At 42.7% G+C, this 23501-nt stretch overlaps 1 protein-coding gene across 4 annotated transcripts in view; it reads right to left on the minus strand.

Annotated features, from left to right (window-relative positions):
• The window catches only part of LOC109875090 (arf-GAP with SH3 domain, ANK repeat and PH domain-containing protein 1), a 185652-nt gene that overhangs the window by 26212 nt on the left and 135939 nt on the right, over nt 1-23501 (minus strand). For all 4 annotated transcript variants that reach the window (XM_031810256.1, XM_031810255.1, XM_031810254.1 and 1 more), the window contains 5 exons: nt 22657-22705; nt 21871-22037; nt 11747-11880; nt 6713-6804; nt 2097-2277 (listed from right to left, as the gene is read on the minus strand). In XM_031810256.1, coding sequence (XP_031666116.1) covers nt 2097-2277; nt 6713-6804; nt 11747-11880; nt 21871-22037; nt 22657-22705 — 623 coding nt within the window. The remainder of the gene's footprint in view (nt 1-2096; nt 2278-6712; nt 6805-11746; nt 11881-21870; nt 22038-22656; nt 22706-23501) is intronic.

The raw sequence follows: 23501 nt of genomic DNA on the forward strand, positions 1-23501 counted from the left end.
GGGCCAGCAGCCATGCGAGAGTTAACATGCTTAAATGTCTTACTCACATCGGCCACGGAGAAGGAGAGGGGGGGGCCACGTCCTTGTTAACGTGCCACGATGGTGGCACTGTATTATCCTCAGAGGGAAAATAAGGTGTTTAGTTTGTCTGCAAGCAAGATGTCAGTGTCCGTAACGTGGCTGGTTTTCTTTCTGTAGTTCGTGATTTCCTCTAGACCCTGCCACATACGTCTCGTGTCTGAGCCGTTGAATTGCGACTCCACTTTGTCCCTATACCAACATTTCACTTGGTTGATTGACTTGCGGAGGGAATAACTACACTGTTTATATTTGGCCTTATTCCAGGTCCTCTTTCCACGGTTAAATACGGTGGATCGCACTTTCAGTTATGCGCGAATGCCGCTATCCCTCCACGGTTTCTGGTTAGGGTAGGTTTTAATAGTCACAGTGGGTACAACATCTCCTATGCACCTCCTTATAAACTCACTCACAGAGAGAGCGTATAGATCAATGTTATTCTCTGAGGCTGACCGGAACATTTCCCAGTCCGCGTGATCAAAACAATCTTGAAGCGTGGATTCCGATTGGTCAGACCAGCGTTGAATGGTTCTAGTCACAGGTACATCCTGTTCGAGTTTCTGCCTATAAAGACGGTAGGAGCAAGATGGACTCGTGGTCGGATTTGAGGAAGGGAGGGCGAGGGAGGGCCTTGTATGCATCGTAGAAATTAGAGTAGCAGTGATCGAGTGCATTGCCCTTGCGAGTGCTGAAATCAATATGCTGATCAAATTTAGGTAGCCTTGTCCTCAAATTTTCTTTGTTAAAATCTCCAGCTACAATATATGCAGCCTCAGGATATATGGTTTCCAGTTTGCATAGAGTCCAGGGAAGTTCCTTGAGGGCCATTGTGGTGTCTGCTTGACGGGGAATATGCACAACGGACAAGAACCCTTCTTCCCAGAGAGGTGTTTATCTCTGTCGGCACGACGCATGAAGAAGCTCGATGGCTTCACCGACTCCAACAACGTATCCCGAGACAGCCATGTTTCCGTGAAACAGAGAATGTTACAATCTCTGATGTCTCTCTGGAAGGCAACCCTTGCTCGAATTGTGTCTACCTTGTTGTCAAGAGACTGGACATTGGTGAGTAGTATTCCCGGTGAGTGGTGGGCGATGTGCATATCTATGGAGCCTGACCAGAAGGCTGCTCCGTCTGCCCCTTCTGCAGTGGTGTTGCTTTGGGTCGACTTCTGGGATTAGGTCCATTGTCATGGGTGGGCGGTCCAAACCAAGGATCCGCTTCGGGAAAGTCGTATTCCTGGTCGTAATGTTGGTAAGTTGACGTCGCACTTATATCCAATAGTTCCTACCGGTAATAACGCTTAAGATTTTCTGTGCTAACAATGTAAGAAATAATACACACACCAGTAAGAGAGGCGACCATCGCTGTCGGTGCCATCTTGTGTCTCTCAATCAGCTTCATATGGAATGCTTTTCAAAATGTCTTGAGGGAGTTGCCACATATGCTGAGCCCTTGTTGGCTCCTTTTCCTTCACTCTGCGTTCCAACTTATTCCAAACCATCTCAATTGGGTTGTGGTTTGGTGATAGTGGAGGCCAGGTCATCTGATGCAGCACTCCATCATTCTCCTTCTTGATCAAATACACAGCCTTTGCACAGCCTGGAGGTGTGTTTTGGGTATTTGTCCTGGTGAAAAGCTCTCAAGGCAAAGGGTGGCTACTTTGAAGAATGTCAAATATAAAATATATTTTGATATGTTTAACACTTTTTTGGTTCTACATGATTCCATGTGTTATTTCCTAGTTTTGATGTCTTCACTATTATTCTACAATGTTGAAAATAGTAAAAATAAAGAAAATTAGTAGGTGTGTCCAAGCTTTTGATTGGTCCTGTAAATAAAATATACATAAATAAAATACATCAAATAACGCCACTTTCATAACCACATCTTCGTCCAGTGATGCCAAATTGTTTTGGAATTGTGACCACTTGAAGCTTTCTGAATTGTTTTCTGACTCGTTGTGCACTTCAGTTAATATGCTATTTAAGAATAAAATGAACACAGCTACCCTTACCTTTCCTGCCTCGGGCAGGGGCTCCATAAGCTCCGCCCCCTCGGCATAAATCTGGATAAGTAACAGCAGATCTCGGGAGCGCACCGCCTCCGACAACTTGCCTGGAACCGTGGCTTTGCCAGTCTGGTGGGCAAATTTGTGGTCCAGGTATTTAGCGTTGATGTACTCCTTCCTCACCGTCCTGCCATAGAGAATATAAGGTTTGTTTCTTATCATAATTATCTGTTTGCCAGTGAACTAATACTTAGGCCGGTATCAGAAATGCATTTGATTTGCACCATATGGAGATCATTTATATTTATTGACACAGTCAGGGGTGAAAGTAAGCAGGTACGGGTCAAGTAAATAGTGGTGGTACACCGTATCGGTAAAAGATTTGCCTATCACAATAACAGCACTCCCTGGTTTGAACCTTTGAAGTTCAGATGGAACAGTTGAAAAAGTAACTGGACTGACTGTAGGCCTCCTGCAGAATCCTTGCAGTAAAAATAATAGACCAAATGTTCATTTTTGTCTCGGAACAGGATTAGAGAAATATGATTTCTCTCGTTCATTTTTTCTCTCGTTCATTTTTTCCCCCACCAAATAAAATATGCATCCATATTAACTGAAATGTTATCAGAAACATGTTGGATCGTTTTCACAGATTTTAAATTCCTTAAAACCAGTTTAACTGTTGTAATTTGGAAATTTTGCACAGAAAATCTTCCTGGTACCTAAACCAAATCTAATGATATTCGTCACATGCTTCGTAAACAACAGTTGTAGACTAACAGTGAAATGCTAACTTACGGGACCTTCTAACAATGCAGAGAGTGAAAATTAAAACATAATAATAAAAGTAATAGATACACAATGAGTAACAATAACTTGGCTATATACAAGAGGTACCAGTACCGAGTCGATGAGCAGGGATACGAGGTCATTAAGGTAGATATGTACATAGAGTATAACTTGAGTATACATTTTTACATCCATCAAATGGCTGGTGTGCTTTTGGAATTAATTTACAGGGGATGAACGTGTGCAGCAGTGGAGGCTCCTCAGAGGAGGAAGAGGAGAACCACCCTACTGAGTGATTTTTTTTATTCTTATAGTGAAACATTGAAAAAGTTATAATTTTTTGACAAAACTACCCTAAATACAGTATACTTATTTAACTGATTAAAGCACACTGTTTTGAAATTAAGGTCTATAGTAGCCTCAACAGCACTCTCTGGTGTAGCACAATGGTGTACCCGGAGGACAGCTAGCTTCCGTTCTCCTCTAGCTACATTGACTACAAAACCTAGGAGGCTCATGGTTCTCACCCCCTTCCATAAACTTGGAACATGGAAAATATAAATCTAGCTGTTTTTTCTATATATCGGCAGGACAGAACAGCTGTGTCCAGTAAGGTGACGGAAGGGGGTGTGTCTCTTTGTCAACAAAAGTTGGTGCGCAGTCTCAAGGTTCTGCTCATCCGAATTAGAAAACCTCATGATAAGCTGTAGACCACACTATTTCCCAAAAGAGAGCTTTCAAGAGTTTGCAGCTGTCTATTTACCACCAGGCCATAAGCAAATAAAAAAATGCAGAAGCTACATCTGGTAAGAGGAGGGGTGGGAGTGTGTGTTTTTTTTGTCAATAACAGCTGGTGCGCGATGTCTAATAATAAAGAAGTCTAGTGGTATTTGCTCACCTGAGGTAGAGAACCTTATGGCAAGATGTAGACCAAGAGAGTTCTCATCTGTATTATTCGTAGCCGTCTATTTACCATCACATATCGATGCTGGCACTAAGATTGCACTCAACCAACTCTATAAGGCCATAAGCAAACAAGAAAATGCTCACCCAGATGTGGTGCTCCTAGTGGCTGGGGACTTTAATGCAGGGAAACCATTTTACCTAATTTCTACCAGCATGTCTTATGTGCAACTACAGGCAAAAAAAATCAAAATCACATCTACTCTACACAGAGATGCATACAAAGCTCTCCCTCGCCATTCATTTGGCAAATCTGACCATAACCTCATCCTCTTAATTCCTGCTTACAAGCAAAAACTGAAACAGGAAGTACCAGTGATGAGCTCAATATGGAAGTGGATCGATGAAGTGGATGCTAAGCTACAGGAATGTTTCGCTAGCACAGATTTGAATATGTTGTGGGATTCATACTATGGCATTGATGAGTTTACCACATCAGTCACTGGCTTCATTAATAAGTGTATGGACAATGTAGTCCCCCGAGTGACCGTGCATAAATAGCCTGACCAGAAACAATGGATTACAGGCAACATCTGAACTGAGCTAAAGGCAATGAGCGGGACACACATTTGGATGCTTATAAGAAATCCCGCTACGCCTGTGTACGAACAATCAAACAGGCAAAGTGTCAATACAGCACTAAGATCGAATCCTACTAAACCAGCTCTGATGCTCATCCGATATGGCAGGGCTTGCAAACTATGATGATTGACCAAGGGAATACCAGCCACAAGCTGCCCAGTGACGCGAGTCTACCAGACAAGCTAAATGCATTCAATGCTTGGTTCAAGGCAAGCAACACTGAACCATGCATGAGAGCACCAATTGTTCCGTAGCCGATGTGAGTAAGGCTTTTTAACAGGTTAAAATTCACAAGGCCGCAGGGCCAGACGGATTACCAGTACTCAGAGCATGAGCTGACCAGCTAGCAAGTGTCTTCACTGACATTTTCAACCTTCATCCATTGTAGGGTGCCGTCTTTCATATGGGACGTAATGTCTTGACCCTCTGTGGTAACTAAAGATCCCATGGCACTTATCGTAAGAGTAGGAGTGTTAACCCCAGTGTCCTGGCTAAATTCCCAATCTGGCCCACATACGATCATGGCCACCTAATCATCTCCAGCTTCTAATTGGCTCATTCATCCCCTTCCTCTTCTCTGAAACTATTCCCTTGGTAGTTGCTGTAAATTAAAATGTGTTCTCAGTCAACATACCTGGTAAATTAAGGGTTAAATAAATACAAATAAAATGTAATACCTACATGTTTCAAGCAGACCACCATAGTCCTCATGCCCAAGAACGCCAAGGTAACCTGTCTAATGACTACGTCCTGTATGCCCTGTAGCACTCAGATCTGTAGCCATGAAATGCTTTGAAAGGTTGGTCATGGCTCACATCAACACCATTATCCCAGAAACCCCTGACCCATGCCAATTTGGAAATGCCTCCAAAGATGATGCAATCTCTATTGCACTCCACACTGCCCTTTCCCAACTGGACAAAAGGAACATCTATGTGAGAATGCTGTACATTGACGACAGCTCAGTGTTCAACACCATAGTGCCCACGAAGGTCATCACTAAGCTAAGGACTCTGGAACTTAACACCTCCCTCTGCAACTGGATCATGGACATTCTGATGGGACACCCCTAGGTGGTGAGGGTAGGCAACAACACATCCGCCACGCTGACCCTCAACACGGGGGCCCCTCAGGGGTGCATGCTTAGCTCCCTCCTGTACTCCCTGGTCACCCTCGACTGTGGTGCCGCACACGGCTCCAACACCATCATTAAGTTTGCTGATGACACAAAGTTGTAGGCCTGATTACTGACAACGATGAGACAGCCTACAGGGAGGAGGTTAGAGACCTGACAGTGTGGTGCCAGGACAACAACCGCTCTCTCAACGTCAGCAAGACAAAAGACCTGATAGTGGAATACATGAAACGGAGGGCCGAGCACGCCCCCATTCAAATCGACGGGCTGTAGTGGATACGGTCGAGAGCCTGAAGTTCCTCGGTTTCCACATCACTAAAGACCCATCATGGTCCAAGCACACCAACACAGTCGTGAAGAGGGCACGACAACGCCTCTTCCCCCTCAGGAGGCTGAAAAGATTTGGCATGGGTCCTCTGATCCTCAAAACGTTCTACAGCGGCACGAGAGAGCATCGTGACTGGCTGCATCACCGTTAGCATGGCAACTGCTCGAAGGTAGTGCGTATGGTCCAGTACATCACTGGGGCTGAGCTCCCTGTCATCCAGGACCTCTATACCAGATGGTGTCAGAGGAAGGCCATGAAAAGACTCCAGCCAAAGACTCACAAAGTCAAAGACTCACAGTCTGTTCCCTCTGCTACCGCAAGGCAAGGGGTACCGGAGTGCCAAGTCTGGGAACGAAAGCCTCCTGAACAGCTTCTACAGCTTCTACGACTGCTGAATAGTGAATAATACAGCTACCCGGATGTTTTGTTTTTCACCCCCTACCTACATGTACATAGCACTTCAATCAATAACCTAACCAAACCTACATGTATATATTACCTCAATCAATAACCCCAACTGCCTCATACCCCAGTACACTGACTCAGTGCCAGTACTCCTTGTATATAGCCTCGTTATTGATTTATTTGAAAATCAGATTGAAACATTATGACAAAAGACATATCTTTTGAAACAAAAGACATCATTATTAATTATGCCCCTCCAGATAGGAGGTCCTGTACCGGCAAGTAATTACATTTACTTTCAGCCCCGGACACATATATTCGCAACCTGCTATGATGACAACCATTTTAGATTTCAGATGGGTTGAAAAGGTTAGATTCACATTGATTTCAAATGACTGATGTTAATTCAATAACACTCACATGTCACTTGATGGGGTGGGCTTTGGCGAGGGACATGGAATATTGCCTTCCATGATGCCATTGAAACTACTGTTCCCTATGTTCTTAGCCAGCTGAGGAGAGAGAGCAGAACAGGTGGGTTGAATAACATGTAAACTGCCTTTGAAACAGACAAAGTTTAGGAGTTAAACATACCATATACTGTGCCTTTCAAACGTATTCAGACCCTTTGGATTTCTTCGCATTATATTGTGTCAATACATGTTATAAACACATTTGGCATCGATTACAGATGTGAGACTTTCTGGGTTGGATTGTACAATATTTGCCCATTATTCTTTTCAAAATTCATCAAGCTCTATAAAGATGTTGGGGATCATGACTAGACAGCAATTTTTAAATCTTTCCATAGATTTTCAAACATATTTAAGTCAAAACTGTAAGTTGGCCACTCAGGAACATTCACCGTCTTCTTGGTAAGCAACTCCAGTGTAGACTTTGGCTTGTGTTTTAGGTTATTGTCCTGCTGAAAGGTGAATTCTTCTCCCAGTCTCTGGTGTAAAGCAGACTAAAGCAGGTTTTCCTCAAGGATTTTTCCTGTGCTTAGCTATATTCCATTTATTTTTATCCTGAAAAACTCCCCAGAATTTGCTGATGTCAGGCATACCCATACCATGATGCAGCCACCACCATGCTTGAAAATAAGGAGGCAGTTATTCAGTGACATGTTGTGGTGGATTTGCCCCAAACATATATATATTTTAACATTTTATTTCACCTTTATTTAACCAGGTATGCCAGTTGAGAACAAGTTCTCATTTACAACTGTAAAAATAAAGCAAAGCTGTGCAACACAAACAACACAGAGTTACACATGGAATAAACAAACGTACAGTCAATAACACAATAGAAAAGTCCATATACAGTGTGTGCAAATGAGGTAAGGCAATAAATAGGCCGTAGCGGCAAAGTAAATACAATTTAGCAATTAAACACTGGAGTGATAGATGTGCAGAAGATGAATGTGGAAGTAGGGATACTGGGGTGCAAAGGAGCAAAAAATAAATAACAGTATAAGGATGAGGTAGTTTGATGGGATATTTACAGATGGGCAATGTACAGGTGCAGTGATCTGTGAGCTGCTCTGACAGCTGGTGCTTAAAGTTAGAGGGGTTATGAGTCTCCAGCTTCAGTGATTTTTACAATTCGTTCCAGTCATTGGCAGCAGAGAACTGGAAGGAAAGGAGGCCAAAGGGAGAATTGGCTTTGGGGATGACCAGTGAGATATACCTGCTGGAGCGTGTGCTACGAGTGGGTGCTGCTATGGTGACCAGTGAGCTGAGATAAGGCGGGGAATTACCTAGCAGAGACTTGTAGATGACCTAGAGCCAGTGGGTTTGGCGATGAATATGAAGCGAGGGCCAGCCAACGAGAGTGTACAGGTTGCAGTGGTAGTGTCACGCCCTGTTCTAAGTATTTTGTGTTTTTTTTCATGTATTGGGTCAGGCCAGGGTGTGGCATGGAGTTTTTGTATTGTGGTGTGTTTTGTCTTGGGGTTTTGGTGTGTATGTATTTGGGATTGTAGCTAGTGGGGTTATCTAGCAAAGTCTATGGCTGTCTGGAGTGGTTCTCAATCAGAGGCAGGTGCTTATCGTTGTCTCTGATTGGGAACCATATTTAGGCAGCCATATTCTTTGAGTTTGTCGTGGGTGATTGTCCTTAGTGTCTTTGTTCCTGTCTCTATGTTAGTTTACACTAGTATAGGCTGTTTCGGTTTTCATTACGTTAAGTTTGTTGTTGAGTCTGGAAGGATCGGTTGAAGAGCATGCATTTAGTTTTACTAGCATTTAAGAGCAGTTGGAGGCCACGGAAGGAGTGTTGTATGGCATTGAAACTCGTTTGGAGGTTAGTTAAAACAATTTCCAAAGAAGGGCCAGAAGTATATAGACTGGTGTCGTGTGGGTAGAGGTGGATCAGGGAATCACCAGCAGTAAGAGTGACATCATTGATGTATACAGAGAAAAGAGTCGGCCCGAGAATTAAACCTTGTGGCACCCCTATAGAGACTGCCAGAGGTCCGGACAACAGGCCCGTCGATTTGACACACTGAACTCTATCTGAGAAGTAGTTGCTGAACCAGACGAGGCAGTCATTTGAGAAGCAAAGGCTGTTGAGGCTTTGTATTTAGGCCAAAAAAGTGTATTTCTTTGCTGTGTTTTTTCCCCTCAGTATTCTTTAGTGCCTTGTTGCGTACAAGATGCATGTTCTGGAATATTTGTATTGTGTATGTTTGTATTATTCTTTTCACTCTGTCATTTAGATCATTATTGTGGAGTCTCAACATTGTTGTTGATCCATCCTCAGTGTTCTCCCATCACAGCCATTGAACTGTTTTAAAATCACCAATGGCCTCATGGTAACATCCTTAAGCAGTTTCATTCCTGTCCTGCAGCTCAGTTCAGAAGGAATCTGTTCTTTAAATTCAATACTTGACTGAGGGAACTTACAGATGTTGTATGTATGGGGGACAGAGGAAGGGTTAGTCATTTAACAATTATGTCAACCCCTTTAGAGGATTATTTCACACAGAGTGAGTAACTTATTATGTGATGTGTTCAGCCAAATCTTGCAAAGGGGCTGAATACTCATGAATACTCATGGAACAATTATATATATATATATATATATATATATATATATATATATATATATATACACACACACACACACACACATATACATATATATATATATACTGCTAAAAAAAATAAAGGGAACACTTAAACAACACAATGTAACTCCAAGTCAATCACACTTCTGTGAAATCAAACTGTCCACTTAGGAAGCAACACTGATTGACAATAAATGTCACATGCTGTTGTGCAAATGGAATAGACAACAGGTGGAAATTATAGGCAATTAGCAAGACACCCCCAATAAAGGAGTGGTTCTGCAGGTGGTGACCACAGACCACTTCTTAGTTCCTATGCTTCCTGGCTGATGTTTTGGTCACTTGCAGATCATCCAGGATGGCACATCAATGCGAGCTGTGGCAAGAAGGTTTGCTGTGTCTGTCAGCGTAGTGTCCAGAGCATGGAGGTGCTACCAGGAAACAGGCCAGTACATCAGGAGACATGGAGGAGGCCGTAGGAGGGCAACAACCCAGCAGCAGGACCGCTACCTCCGCCTTTGTGAAAGGAGGAGCAGGAGGAGCACTGCCGGAGCCCTGCAAAATGACCTCCAGCAGGCCACAAATGTGCATGTGTCTGCTCAAACGGTCAGAAACAGACTCCATGAGGGTGGTATGAGGGCCCGACGTCCACAGGTGGGGGTTGTGCTTACAGCCCAACATCGTGCAGGACGTTTGGCATTTGCCAGAGAACACCAAGATTGGCAAATTCGCCACTGGCGCCCTGTGCTCTTCACAGATGAATGCAGGTTCACACTGAGCACGTGACAGACGTGACAGAGTCTGGAGACACCGTGGAGAACGTTCTGCTGCCTGCAACATCCTCCAGTATGACTGCTTTGGCAGTGGGTCAGTCATGGTGTGGGGTGGCAGCCCTCCATGTGCTCGCCAGAGGTAGCCTGACTGTCATTAGGTACCGAGATGAGATCCTCAGACCCCCTGTGAAACCATATGCTGGTGCGGTTGGCACTGGGTTCCTCCTAATGCAAGACAATGCTAGACCTCATGTGGCTGGAGTGTGTCAGCAGTTCCTGCAAGAGGAAGGCATTGATGCTATGGACTGGCCCGCACGTTCCCCAGACCTGAATCCAATTGAGCACATCTGGGACATCATGTCTCACTCCATCCACCACGCCACCAACAGACTGTCCAGGAGTTGGTGGATGCTTTAGTCCAGGTCTGGGAGGAGATCCCTCAGGAGACCATCCGCCACCTCATCAGGAGCCTGCCCAGGCGTTGTAGGGAGGTCATACAGGCACGTGGAGGCCACACACACTACTGAGCCTCATTTTGACTTGTTTTAAGGACATTACATCAAAGTTGGATCAGCCTGTAGTGGGATTAAAATATAAAGTGGGATTAAAATAGATTTAATTTAACACTAAATGTGAGGAAATCTAAGGGGTCTGAGTAGTTTTGCAAGGCACTATGATTAAACTAAGATACAATAAAAGTATATGTTGACAGGGAACATTGTCTTGGACAGTATATATACAAAATCACACACCTGGACAAAGAAATTAGGAACGAGATTAAGCAGAGTCCTAGACTAAAAATATGCAGTAATTCCATAGAGATAAATTAGTCTGAGTCATGGAAACTGACCCTTTAGACATCCATCACAAACATAACATATACATTCATTGCATAATGCCAATGTCAAACACATCATGCATCTCATTGACAAGAAACACAAAGTAACACAAATACACCAACATATTTATTTTCATATTGTGTATAAAAAAATGACTCCAAGCTACACTTGAATGTTTAAAACCTGATAGAAAGTATGTAGAATTATAATGGACCGATATCATTTTTGATACCGGCCCAGAAATTCATTTTGACAAACAAATTGTGTGGCCCTGGAGCCTCAAGATGTGTCAGGATACCAGTATACACTGAGTGTACAAAACATTAAGAACACCTTCCTAATATTGATTTGCACTCCCCTTCTGCCCTCAGAGCAGCCTCAATTCGGCGGGGCATGGACTCTACAAGGTGTAGAAAGTGTTCCACAGGGATGCTGGCCCATTTGGAATCCAATGCTTCCCACAGTTGTGTCAAGTTGGCTGGATGTCCATTGGGTGGTGGACCATTCTTAATACACACGGGAAACTGTTGAACGTGAAAACCCCAGCAGCGTGGCAGTTCTACCTACTACCATAACCCATTCAAAGGCACTTAAATCTTTTGTCTTCCCCATTCACCCTCTGAATGGCACAGACACAATTCATGTCTCAATTTTTATAAGGAGACATCAAAAAGGGATCATAGCTTTCAACTAGATTCACCTGGTCAGTCTATGTCATGGAAAGAGCAGGTATTCATAATGTTTTGTACACTCAGTGTACGCGTCAACATACCAAGAGTTCGGAGCTCCCCAGTTTGTCTAGCTCCATGGACTGGATGCGGGAGATGTGGACACCCATTTCCCTGTGGATCCCAGAGCACTCGATACACGTCAGGATGCCAAGATTAGTAGACAGCCATTTTGGCTCTGCAAAGAAAGAACAGATGACAACAGTGTCCGGGGCAAGTCTAGCGGGTATGTCTCCACCTTCAGCACACACTATAAATTATACCCTTGTGCATGGCATCGAATCGTGGTACCACCGCTATATACTATACACTCCCCTCGCTCTAGGACCCCTCTCATTCAACGCTATCGCTCTCTTTATCAATAATACAAAAAAAATACAAGAGGATGGGAATTTCCTAAACAATAAGACAACAGAAGTTGAGGGCGCATGCACACTAATAATTCAATATTAAACTGATTATTGCAGTAGGCCGAGTATGGCATTAGTCATACAAATACCTTACTCTGCTTATCTTAATCGGTGTAAGGTCATAATCGAAGTAAGCATATGTTGATTAAAATGCTTGTATTATTTTGCAATCTTTCTAATTATTAGGACATGTAAACAGCTTAAGTTCCAGCAGTGTATTTGATCTGCGCCATGTGCTAGCAACGCAAGCCTCCCTCTTACGCATGAGTGAAGTATAGTTTTAAAACAAACAAACTTTACATGTCCAAACTCAGAATCAAATTGGCTTCCCAAAAATAACAAGTTGCTGTTTTGGAACATTTATTTTGGTTAGGGACTTTTCTGCATTTATCAAAGTTCCATCAGGTAGCCTGATTTCAGATCAGGCTACCTGATTATCAGGGAAATCCTTCTTCTTGAAAAGCATGTAAACATTTAATCAAACTATTATATGAATCTCAGTACTCACAATAATTGTATTGTGTGCATGTAAATGTACCCACTGAAGTAAATTGACAACACAAAAACAATCAAAGGTTTATGTAGGGATTTAAGACACAATTACACTAGATATAAATAACAAACCAAATTGTTCAGCATTGAAGAATGAATTCATTACGTCTATTGTTTTGTCAATACTCAAAAAACATTGCAATGTGAAAGATGCGGGAAGCAGATAGCACCCTTTAAATAAATGCATTTGAAAAGCCATGCAAATATTGGGTGGTTGTTTAATGAGAACAAAGAGAAAGGGAGAAGAAAAAGAGAGAAAGAAAGGGGCAAAAGAGGGAGAGAGAAGGAATGGGACATATACACATGGGGTGAAAGAGGGGGAGAGGAGAGACAAGGAAGGAGAAGGGGAGCAGAGAGAAGGAATGGGGCAGATACACATGGAGTGAAAGAGGGGGAGAGAGGAGAGAGAAGGAAGGAGAGGGGGAGAGGAGGAATGGGGCAGATACACATGGAGTGAAAGAGGGGGAGAGGGAAGAGAGAAGGAATGGGGCAGATACACATGGAGGGAAAGAGGAGAGAAGAAATGGGGCAGATACACATGGAGTGAAAGAGGGGGAGAGGAGAGAGAAGGAAGGAGAGGGGGAGAGGGGGGAGAGAAGGAATGGGGCAGATACACATGGAGTGAAAGAGGGAAAGAGGGGAGAGAGAAGGAAGGAGAGGGGGAGAGAAGGAATGGGGCAGATACGCATGGAGTGAAAGAGGGGAGAGGGGAGAGAGAAGGAATGGGGCAGATACGCATGGAGTGAAAGAGGGGAGAGGGGAGAGGGAAGGAATGGGGCAGATACACATGGAGTGAAAGAGGGGGAGAGGGGAGAGAAGGAAGGAGAAGGGGAGCAGAGAGAAGGAATGGGGCAGATACACATGGAGTGAAAGAGGGGGAGAGGAGAGAGAGAAGGAAGGAGAGGGAGAGCAGAGAGAAGGAATGGGGCAGATACACATGGAGTGAAAGAGGGGGAGAGGGAAGAGAGAAGGAATGGGGCAGATACACATGGAGGGAAAGAGGAGAGAAGAAATGGGGCAGATACACATGGAGTGAAAGAGGGGGAGAGGAGAGAGAAGGAAGGAGAGGGGGAGAGGGGGGAGAGAAGGAATGGGGCAGATACACATGGAGTGAAAGAGGGAAAGAGGGGAGAGAGAAGGAAGGAGAGGGGGAGAGAAGGAATGGGGCAGATACGCATGGAGTGAAAGAGGGGAGAGGGGAGAGAGAAGGAATGGGGCAGATACGCATGGAGTGAAAGAGGGGAGAGGGGAGAGGGAAGGAATGGGGCAGATACACATGGAGTGAAAGAGGGGGAGAGGGGAGAGAAGGAAGGAGAAGGGGAGCAGAGAGAAGGAATGGGGCAGATACACATGGAGTGAAAGAGGGGGAGAGGAGAGAGAGAAGGAAGGAGAGGGAGAGCAGAGAGAAGGAATGGGGCAGATACACATGGAGTGAAAGAGGGGAACCTCTCTGATTCAGAGGGCTTATCTTCTCTAGGGTAGGGGACAGCATTGGAAATTTTGGATGAAAAGCGTGCCCAAATTAAACTGCCTGCTACTCAGCCATAAAAGCTGAATATGCATATAATTAGTAGATGTGGATAGAAAACACTTTCTAAACCTGTTTGAATGATGTCTGTGAGTATAACAGAACTCATATGGCAGGCAAAAACCTGAGAAAAAATCCAACCAGGAAGTGGGAAATCTGAGGTTTGTAGTTTTTCAACTTTTGGCCTATCGAATACACAGTGACTATGGGGTCATATTGCACTTCCTAAAGCTTCCACTAGATGTCAACAGTCTTTAGAACCTTGTTTGATGCTTCTACTGTGAGGTGGGGGCGAATGAGAGGGGAATGAGTCAGAGGTCTGCCAGAGAGCCACGAGCTGGCCACGCTCGTTCACGTGATAGTTAGCTTGCGTTCCATTGCAATTCTGAAGACAAAGGAATTCTCCAGTTGGAACATTAATGAAGATTTATGTTAAAAACATCCTAAGGATTGATTATATACATCGTTTAACATGTTTGTACGGACTGTAATGGAACTTTTTGACTTTGTCTGCTCCTAGTGAATGAATTTGGAATACTGGGCTAAACACGCAAAAAAAAAAAAAAGAGATTTTTGGACATAAATTATGGACTTTATCGAACAAAACAAACATCTATTGTGGAACTGGGATTCCTGGGAGTGCATTCTGATGAAGATCATTAAAGGGAAGTGAATATTTATAATGCTATTTCTGACTGCCAACATGGCGGATATCTGTTTGGTTTGATTTGTTGTCTGAACGCTGTACTCAGATTATTGCATGGTTTGCTTTTTCCGTAAAGTTTAAAAACAATCTGACACAGCGACTGCATTGAGGAGAAATGGATCTAAAATTCCATGCGTAACAGTTGTAACTTTTAGCAATGTTTATTATGAGTTTTTTTGTAAATTGATGTGGCTCTCTGCAAAATCACTGGATGTTTTGGAACTACTGAAGGTAACGCGCCAATGTAAACTCTTTTCGGATATAAATATGAACTTCATTGTGTAACATGAAGTCCTATGAGTGTCATCTGATGAAGATCATCAAAGGTTAGTGATTCATTTTATCTCAATTTCTGCTTTTTGTGAATCCTCTTTTTGGCTGGAAAAATGGCTGTGTTTTTCTGTGACTTGGCTCTGACCTAACAATCGTTTGGTGTGCTTTCATTGTAAAGCCTTTTTGAAATCAGACACTGTGGCTGGATTTACAACAAGTGTATCACTAAAATTGTGTGAAATATTTGTATGTTTGAGGAATTTTAATTATTGGATTTCTGTTGTTTTGAATTTGGCGCCCTGCAGTTTCACTGGCTGTTGACGAGGTGGGACGCTAGAGGTTAAATGTGGAAGACACATTTATTTTAAATGCATTCAGTTGTGCAACTGACTAGGCATCCTTCCCTTTATATTAATAACCTCTACATGATCAATGTCTTGAAATTGGGACAATTGTTGCTCAATATGTGACTAGAATGGCATTGCAAATAACAGACAACTTTCCGGGACAACAAATTATTGTTAATCTGCAAAGTCCAATTTACAGTAGCTATTACAGTGAAGAAATAACATGCCAGAAGTTTGAGGATAGTGCACAACAACAAAACACTTTTATCAAGGCAACTAGTTTGATACATTCACTTCTGTTGGTAAATACTTTACTTACATTCAGTAATCTTGCTCTATTTTGTCATCCTGAGGGTCCCAGAGATAAAATGCAGCATAGTTTGGTTTGATAAAATAAATGTTTATATCGTAACACGATCCATGTTGAATACAGAGTTTTGCATGGATTCATCAAAACAATTTATGAAATCTAATTGGCAAAACTTTGCTTAACCCAGTCAAGTTCAGTTTCTGTGCAATCCTCAGACACTCAACCAAACGTGTTTCATCATTTTACATTACGTATTGGCTACACAACACGTCAATTGGCTACACAACACGTCAATTAGTCCAGGAAGGTCAGCCATCATTATACACCAATGAGACGAGCGGTGTTCATTTGGTCCAATGAACATCAATCGTTTTGAAATATAGCTAGCTAGATAGCAAATGAGCTGGACTTTCCAGCATTCAGCAAACAGCCATCATGTTAGAGCAGTGCGCAACAGTTTTCATTCTAAGAATGAAAGCAAACAACGCATGGTACTTTACGCTACACAGCGGTTCGTTCTCTTCTACAAACTTTTCTTAAAACTGAAAAAGTGAAACATGGCTACTAAGAGTGGAAAAGCTAAATAGAAGTCCAAGTATATTAATTTGGATGAGATTATTGCAGAAATTTATCGGGAGTGTGACACAGAACGAATGGATGAGGACTCCGAGTGAGCACAATTTTGATTCTAGCGCGAAATAAACATTTGGAAGGAAAATATCCACTTTTAGATCAGTAAGTAAAATAAGTTTTTGCTTCTCATGCTAATACAGTTGTTTAAATGTGACCCGTTTCAGGAAACTAGGCGTATGTCGCTGGTCACTACTTCACACGAGAGCCATTTGAATGTAAACTTTTTTTATTTATTAAAATGCATTTTGGGGCAGAAATGCCTTCTGGAACATGTGAACTTTCATGTGCCTTAATAACAAAATTGTATACCATCTGTAAATATGAATACAATTGTTAAATTACGAGCTTAGTTGATTTGGCCACAGAAAAAGTCAACAACCTTCTTGCTAGCCATGATTGGCTAAGATAATGAGCTGGACATGCCGAGAGATGAGTTCAGATTGGTCTGCCATGTAGCACGCTTCTGTCTACTTGAGCTGGTCTGTATGTGTAGGTGTTACGAATCCCTTTTGGCCCGACAGTCTAGGGGGGATGGTAATGAGACCCGTAACATAACTCATACAAATTCTAATAGTGACAAAGTAAAAGTGAGAATGAAATAACTACGACAACTGAAATCTACCGTCAAACTCAGGGTTTATTAATAAACACACGGTAATGGGGGGAGCAGTAAAAGGGGCTGAGCTGGACCCAAGGAAAGAAACAATAAGTATTCAAAAACACCCCTAAGCTAGACTAGCCTACTTTAACAACAGCTAACTAACTAACCAAAAATACAGTGGGTGGTCCGCCTAGTTCTAACTAGTTTATTTAACAAAGTAACCTACGGGTAGTGTATGCCCATGGGCGACTTGTCTTGGTTCCCCCTTTTCCCAACAGCAAACAAACAAACACCATAACCAAAAACAATACTCACAGGTGATGACAAAGTGCTTATGGAGGTGCTCAAACAAAAGAGAGGTCAATACACAAAGAGAGAGTGAAACAGAGAGACCTACAGACATGGCATTTACAGAGAGATTGAGCTCTACAGCAAACAAAGGGTTTTTAAACAAAGGGAAAGGAACGGTGATTGGGTAGGAAACAGGAGGAGGTGTGTCTTCTGATTGATGATTGTTGACTGATTGTGGAGTGATGATTTTCACCTGTGAGGGGAGAAGGAGAGAAAAGAAACACACACACAGGATACTTGTATCCGTAACAGTAGGTAATCCTGTTGAAGCAGCTTTAAAAAATATATATTGCATAGTAGAACTGCGTAAGTGTTGCTCTCCACTTTCTGGAGGACCGAGGTTTGAAATCAGTGGAATTAGAGTATGATAGCTAAGGAGATGAAGAAAACACCTGTCTCTGGATTACATCTTCAAACTAAGGTCAACCATGGCATCCGTGACAGGGAGAAGAGTCCGCTCATGATGTTCATGTGTAAGATAGTCTAGCTAGCTAAATGTTCAGATATTACACATTTCACATTTTTACAAAGTCATTTTCATTTCAATTTAAAGTGTACTGTTAGCTAGCTAGCTGTCACAATCGTTGTAAGAACATTTGGACCAAAGCGCAGCGTGATATGGGTTCCACATATTTATTGAAGTGAAACGCACAAAACAATAAAGAACAAACGAAAAGGGATGTCAATTAAGTGCTCACAGGCAATTTTTTTTAAATATTAATTTTACCTTTATTTTACTAGGCAGGTCAGTTAAGAACAAATTCTTATTTTCAATGACGGCCTAGGAACAGTGGGTTAACTGCCTGTTCAGGGGCAGAACGACAGATTTGTACCTTGTCAGCTCGAGGATTTGAACTTGCAACCTTTCGGTTACTAGTCCAACGCTCTAACCCCACCCACCACTAGGCTAGTGGTGGGTGGTATAAGGTGCTTTAGTAACAAAACGGATGGCTCTGTGATAAACTGCATCCAGTTTGCTGAGTAGAGTGTTGGAAGCTATTTTGTAGATGACATCGCCGAAGTCGAGGATCGGTAGGATAGTCAGTTTTACTAGGGTAAGTTTGGCGGCGTGAGTGAAGGAGGCTTTGTTGCAGAATAGAAAGCCGACTCTAGATTTGATTTTAGATTGGAGATGTTTGATATGAGTCTGGAAGGAGAGTTTACAGTCTAGCCAGACACCTAGGTACTTATAGATGTCCACATATTCTAGGTCGGAACCATCCAGGGTGGTGATGCTAGTCGGGAGTGCGGGTGCAGGCAGCGAACAGTTGAAAAGCATGAATTTGGTTTTACTAGCGTTTAAGAGCAGTTGGAGGCCACGGAAGGAGTGTTGTATGGCATCGAAGCTCGTTTGGAGGTTAGATAGCACAGTGTCCAAGGACGGGCCGGAAGTATACAGAATGGTGTCGTCTGCGTAGAGGTGGATCAGGGAATCGCCCGCAGCAAGAGCAACATCATTGATATATACAGAGAAAAGAGTCGGCCCGAGAATTGAACCCTGTGGCACCCCCATAGAGACTGCCAGAGGACCGGACAGCATGCCCTCCGATTTGACACACTGAACTCTGTCTGCAAAGTAGTTGGTGAACCAGGCAAGGCAGTCATCAGAAAAACCGAGGCTACTGAGTCTGCCGATAAGAATATGGTGATTGACAGAATCGAAAGCCTTGGCAAGGTCGATGAAGACTGCTGCACAGTACTGTCTTTTATCAATGGCGGTTATGATATCGTTTAGTACCTTGAGCGTGGCTGAGGTGCACCCGTGACCGGCTCGGAAACCAGATTGCACAGCGGAGAAGGTACGGTGGGATTCGAGATGGTCAGTGACCTGTTTGTTGACTTGGTTTTCGAAGACCTTAGATAGGCAGGGCAGGATGGATATAGGTCTGTAACAGTTTGGGTCCAGGGTGTCTCCCCCTTTGAAGAGGGGGATGAATGCGGCAGCTTTCCAATCCTTGGGGATCTCAGACGATATGAAAGAGAGGTTGAACAGGCTGGTAATAGGGGTTGCGACAATGGCGGCGGATAGTTTCAGAAATAGAGGGTCCAGATTGTCAAGCCGATAAACAGCTGCCTCTGATTGGAAACCATACCAGGCCAACATAGAAATCAACAACCTAGATTACCCACCCTAGTCACACCCCGACCTAACCACAATAGAGAATAAAAAGGATCACTATGGTCAGGGAGTGACACTAGCTAACGTTAACACAATTGGGAATGTAATATTTTGTCATACAGTGAATAGTTGGTCTGGATTTACAGAACCAGAAATGTATTAAACTGTTGTTTTGTTATGTCCTCTCTCAAAGTTATGGCGACAGTGACTACAGACGGTATCTTGATGCATATAAGGAATAAAGCGATGAGAACAGTGTGAGCTTCACCCCCCTTAACCGTCTGAAGAAAGGGCGTCAAATGCGTTCACTATGACCTTGTCCTTCACCACTTCTACCGTGAGACTGAGCCAGCAACCTGTACACAGCATCCAGTCGAAGCTATCAACTGCCTTATCACTCATGAGTCATGAGTCCACTTGGAGTGAGCAGGGAGAGAGATCCCGTCCAAACTTCTCTCATGCTGCTGGTGCACTGGTGGGAAAATGGACAAGACATAATGGACTGTATAGGGCAGTGTCGGCTCAGGTGAGAGACATTATCTAGGGTCATCCACTTTGAACATGTGCCATTGGGAGGAAGAACTGAAACACTATCTAAAGCAGAATATGAATAGACGCTGGAAGAAGAGTGCAGGGAAGGAGGGGGGTGGTCAACTGTGTCTGTACATTTATTTAGGATTGGTTTTGGAGGTTTACACACTGGGAAGCTTATTGTAATTTAGATTAAAATGCATTGAGATACCGATCTGTTATTAACATGTCACTTGTTACATTGTAAAACAGGGATGAACAAGGGCTGTCATGAAAAAAGTTAATACTGGTAATATGAGTAGTAAAAACTGTCTATATACGGTCCCCTGTTTGTAGATGTACATTCTAACCGCGTGTGCTTAGTTGAAGGTCTTCAATTTGAGTGATAGACTCAACGTGAAGCACTAAGGACTGTCATTCTAAATTTGGGTTGAAAAAGTTTTACCATGTTAACAGAATTCTCATGTTAAGGCGTATCAATACATATGGCTTTCTGGATGATATATAGCACAATTGACTTGAGCATGTTTTAGTATGTTTATAACAATATAAGTGGACTAGCAGCAGTGACTAACGTGTTATGGGTTAGGTGGAATGATTATGTGGAAATGTTTTTGTAGCAGAAGGCTAAGAACATACGGGGCCATGTGTTTGAGACAATGTTTGCATAAGGGTGTTAGTTGCAGATTCTAGCAGATATAGTGTTGTCATTTCAGACACTATTGTCAAATTTCAGTGACAAATAAAAAAGGTACAACACATGAAAGAATAGCCACAGATCCCTGTACACAGGAGGCCACATCACTGGAAGGGAAGTTCGCTGTAGTAGTAGCATCATATCTCCTGCAGAGGGGGCCAAATGATAGGTGACCATTGCTGTACATTCATACTCCAGGGTGAGGGTAACTTAATGAACTATTCTAACCTGATACAAACTTGTCTTTTTGAGAGTTATTCATAAGACTGGGCGTAAGATCCTTTTGGGTGCGACTGCAGCATGTGAGACATCCCGTGGTTTTACTATCTGCAGGAAGTCAGCTGTATGGAAACTTGCATGAAGGAGCACATTATAGTGTGAACTGTGACAACACACAGTTATAACAGTTGAGCTCTCATGCTATCTTAATCTGCATAGACAAACCGTCGCTGTTTCCACCCATCTGCTAAACTGCCACGAAGACAAGATGTACTTTCTATAAAAGCTGAGAGCCAACCGTTCATTGGGCTTTTAACTCTGCACTGTTGAGTGGATTGTTAACCACTCCATTTTTGCAAATCTTTAAATGAAGTTGTTGTTTGAAGAATCCACAGTCTCTCTCTTCCATTTGGTTATAATTTCCACCACATTCCTAACTACTGGCGATGTTTGTTGGTCTTTCTGGCGCTTATAGCTGCCGAAGCGTCACCCAGATGAGTGCTACGCTTCAGTAGTGGACTATCCAGCCTACCTACAGAGGAGGCAGCGACAATGTACGAGGTGCCTGATGAAGATCTCCGGACCAGTCTAAGTAACTGACTGACTCTGCGCCATTGAAGCTCCTTCCGCTTAAACTAGTACTCAGCCTTTCTGAACTGCCTGGCTGAACAACACCTTACCATCTGAAGCTGTGGAGTGGAAGATCATCGCCCAAGACCTGCCAGATCTACATTTGTTTTGTTCGTTTTAAAGTTGTATTTGAGATTGTCTTTGTAATGAAAAGCGCTTATATAAAATAAATCTATTATTATTGTTATTACTATATGTTTGGGGTGATGAGAGATCACAAACCACATGAGGGTGCAAACAGACACACACTCTCTCACTCACCAGATGCACCACAGTCACAGCAGATTTCGTTGCCAGGTATCCGTAGCACGTCTTCTATGATGGCTTTGGTCAGGTCCTCCAGGGTGTCCTCTCCTCCTGTACTCTGCTCCCCGTGGAACGCCTTGTTCAGTGCCTCCTCTTTACTGTTGGTCAGCACCGATATCCAGCTGCACACATATATATACTGTATACAGTGACACCCTTGAGCAAAAAGGACTTCATAAAATAAATCATTCAAATACTGAGCTATATTGTATGCTAAAAAAAATTGGGACATTATTCTATACTAATACAATTTCTCAGAGAAAGAGATTTTGTTTAAAAAGTAATACATTTTTTTCTCAAAGAGACGGGACAAAATTATTGACTCCCCTGTTTTCAATACTTCACCTTACGAGGATAATGGCACCAAGATAAAAAAATATATATATGTTTTATGAGATTGGATAATACATTGGGAGGGTTCTTAGACCATTCCTTATTTCTTTTTGTGGTAAATTAATAATGTTGATGTGTGCTTGGGGTTATTATCTTTCTGAAGATCCATTTGTGGCCAAGTTTCAGCCTCTTGACAGAGGCAACCAGGTTTTAACTAAAAATGTCCTGGTACTGGGTAAGGTTCATGATGCCATTGACCTTAACAAGGACCAGTGGGAAGCAAAACCGATCCCCCACCATATTTTACAGTCCCCAAATGCACTAAACACCATGTCAGAGTCTCCTTCATACTGAGCACTGACATTCAGGTGTGCACATGCACACACAACATATAGTCGATTATCTTACATCACAAACTCCTGTTCATCTTCAGCCTGGAAATGATATGTGCGATTATCTGTAAAAGAGAAATGACAGACATACCTTAGTGCATAGCTAGTATTACTAGATTAGAATGACTAGAAGTAAAAACACTGTGGGAGCCCTATTTTTACACAAACAAAAAGACAAAGAGCTTCTCCCTCACTGTCTCTGAGCCTGGGCTTGGTGAAACACATAAAATACTTGAACATTGAAGTGTGTGCTGTGTTTTGGTATAGTGGTAGCAGACAGGGGGTCCATATCTGCGTTAGTCCTTCACAGTGTCACTTTCTTTTTGAAGTATTTGTCTTTATTCAAACAGTAGGATATATCATTGTCTTCTGTCAGATACCGCGACATCTGCACTGATTTGTCTCGTATCTCTCCAAGACTAATGGGATAGATCAAAAGAAGTCCGGCGACAATGATCATAACTTTCCAAAATATATCCTCGGTTGTAATGATGCTTGGTCATAGCTCGTGCCTCGTCTCTTAAAAAAGCTTTCCAGAACATGCAAACTGCTTTTTATACTGTTCAACATACAGTGGGGAGAACAATTATTTGCTACACTGCAGATTTTGCAGGTTTTCCTATTTACAAAGCATGTAGAGGTCTGTATGGAGGTGGAAATGTGATTTTCTGGATTTTTGTTTTAGATTCTGTCTCTCACAGTTGAAGTGTACCTATGATAAAAAAAATACAGACCTCTACATGCTTTGAAAGTAGGAAAACCTGCTAAATTGGCAGTGTATCAAATACTTGTTCTCCCCACTGTACCTTGTGTCAATTGAAGCTTATCCTCAATACTGACAAAACTAAACTATCTAATGCA

The sequence above is a fragment of the Oncorhynchus kisutch genome, linkage group LG30 (genome assembly GCF_002021735.2).
Source record: "Oncorhynchus kisutch isolate 150728-3 linkage group LG30, Okis_V2, whole genome shotgun sequence".
Classification (NCBI taxonomy): Eukaryota; Metazoa; Chordata; class Actinopteri; order Salmoniformes; family Salmonidae; genus Oncorhynchus; species Oncorhynchus kisutch.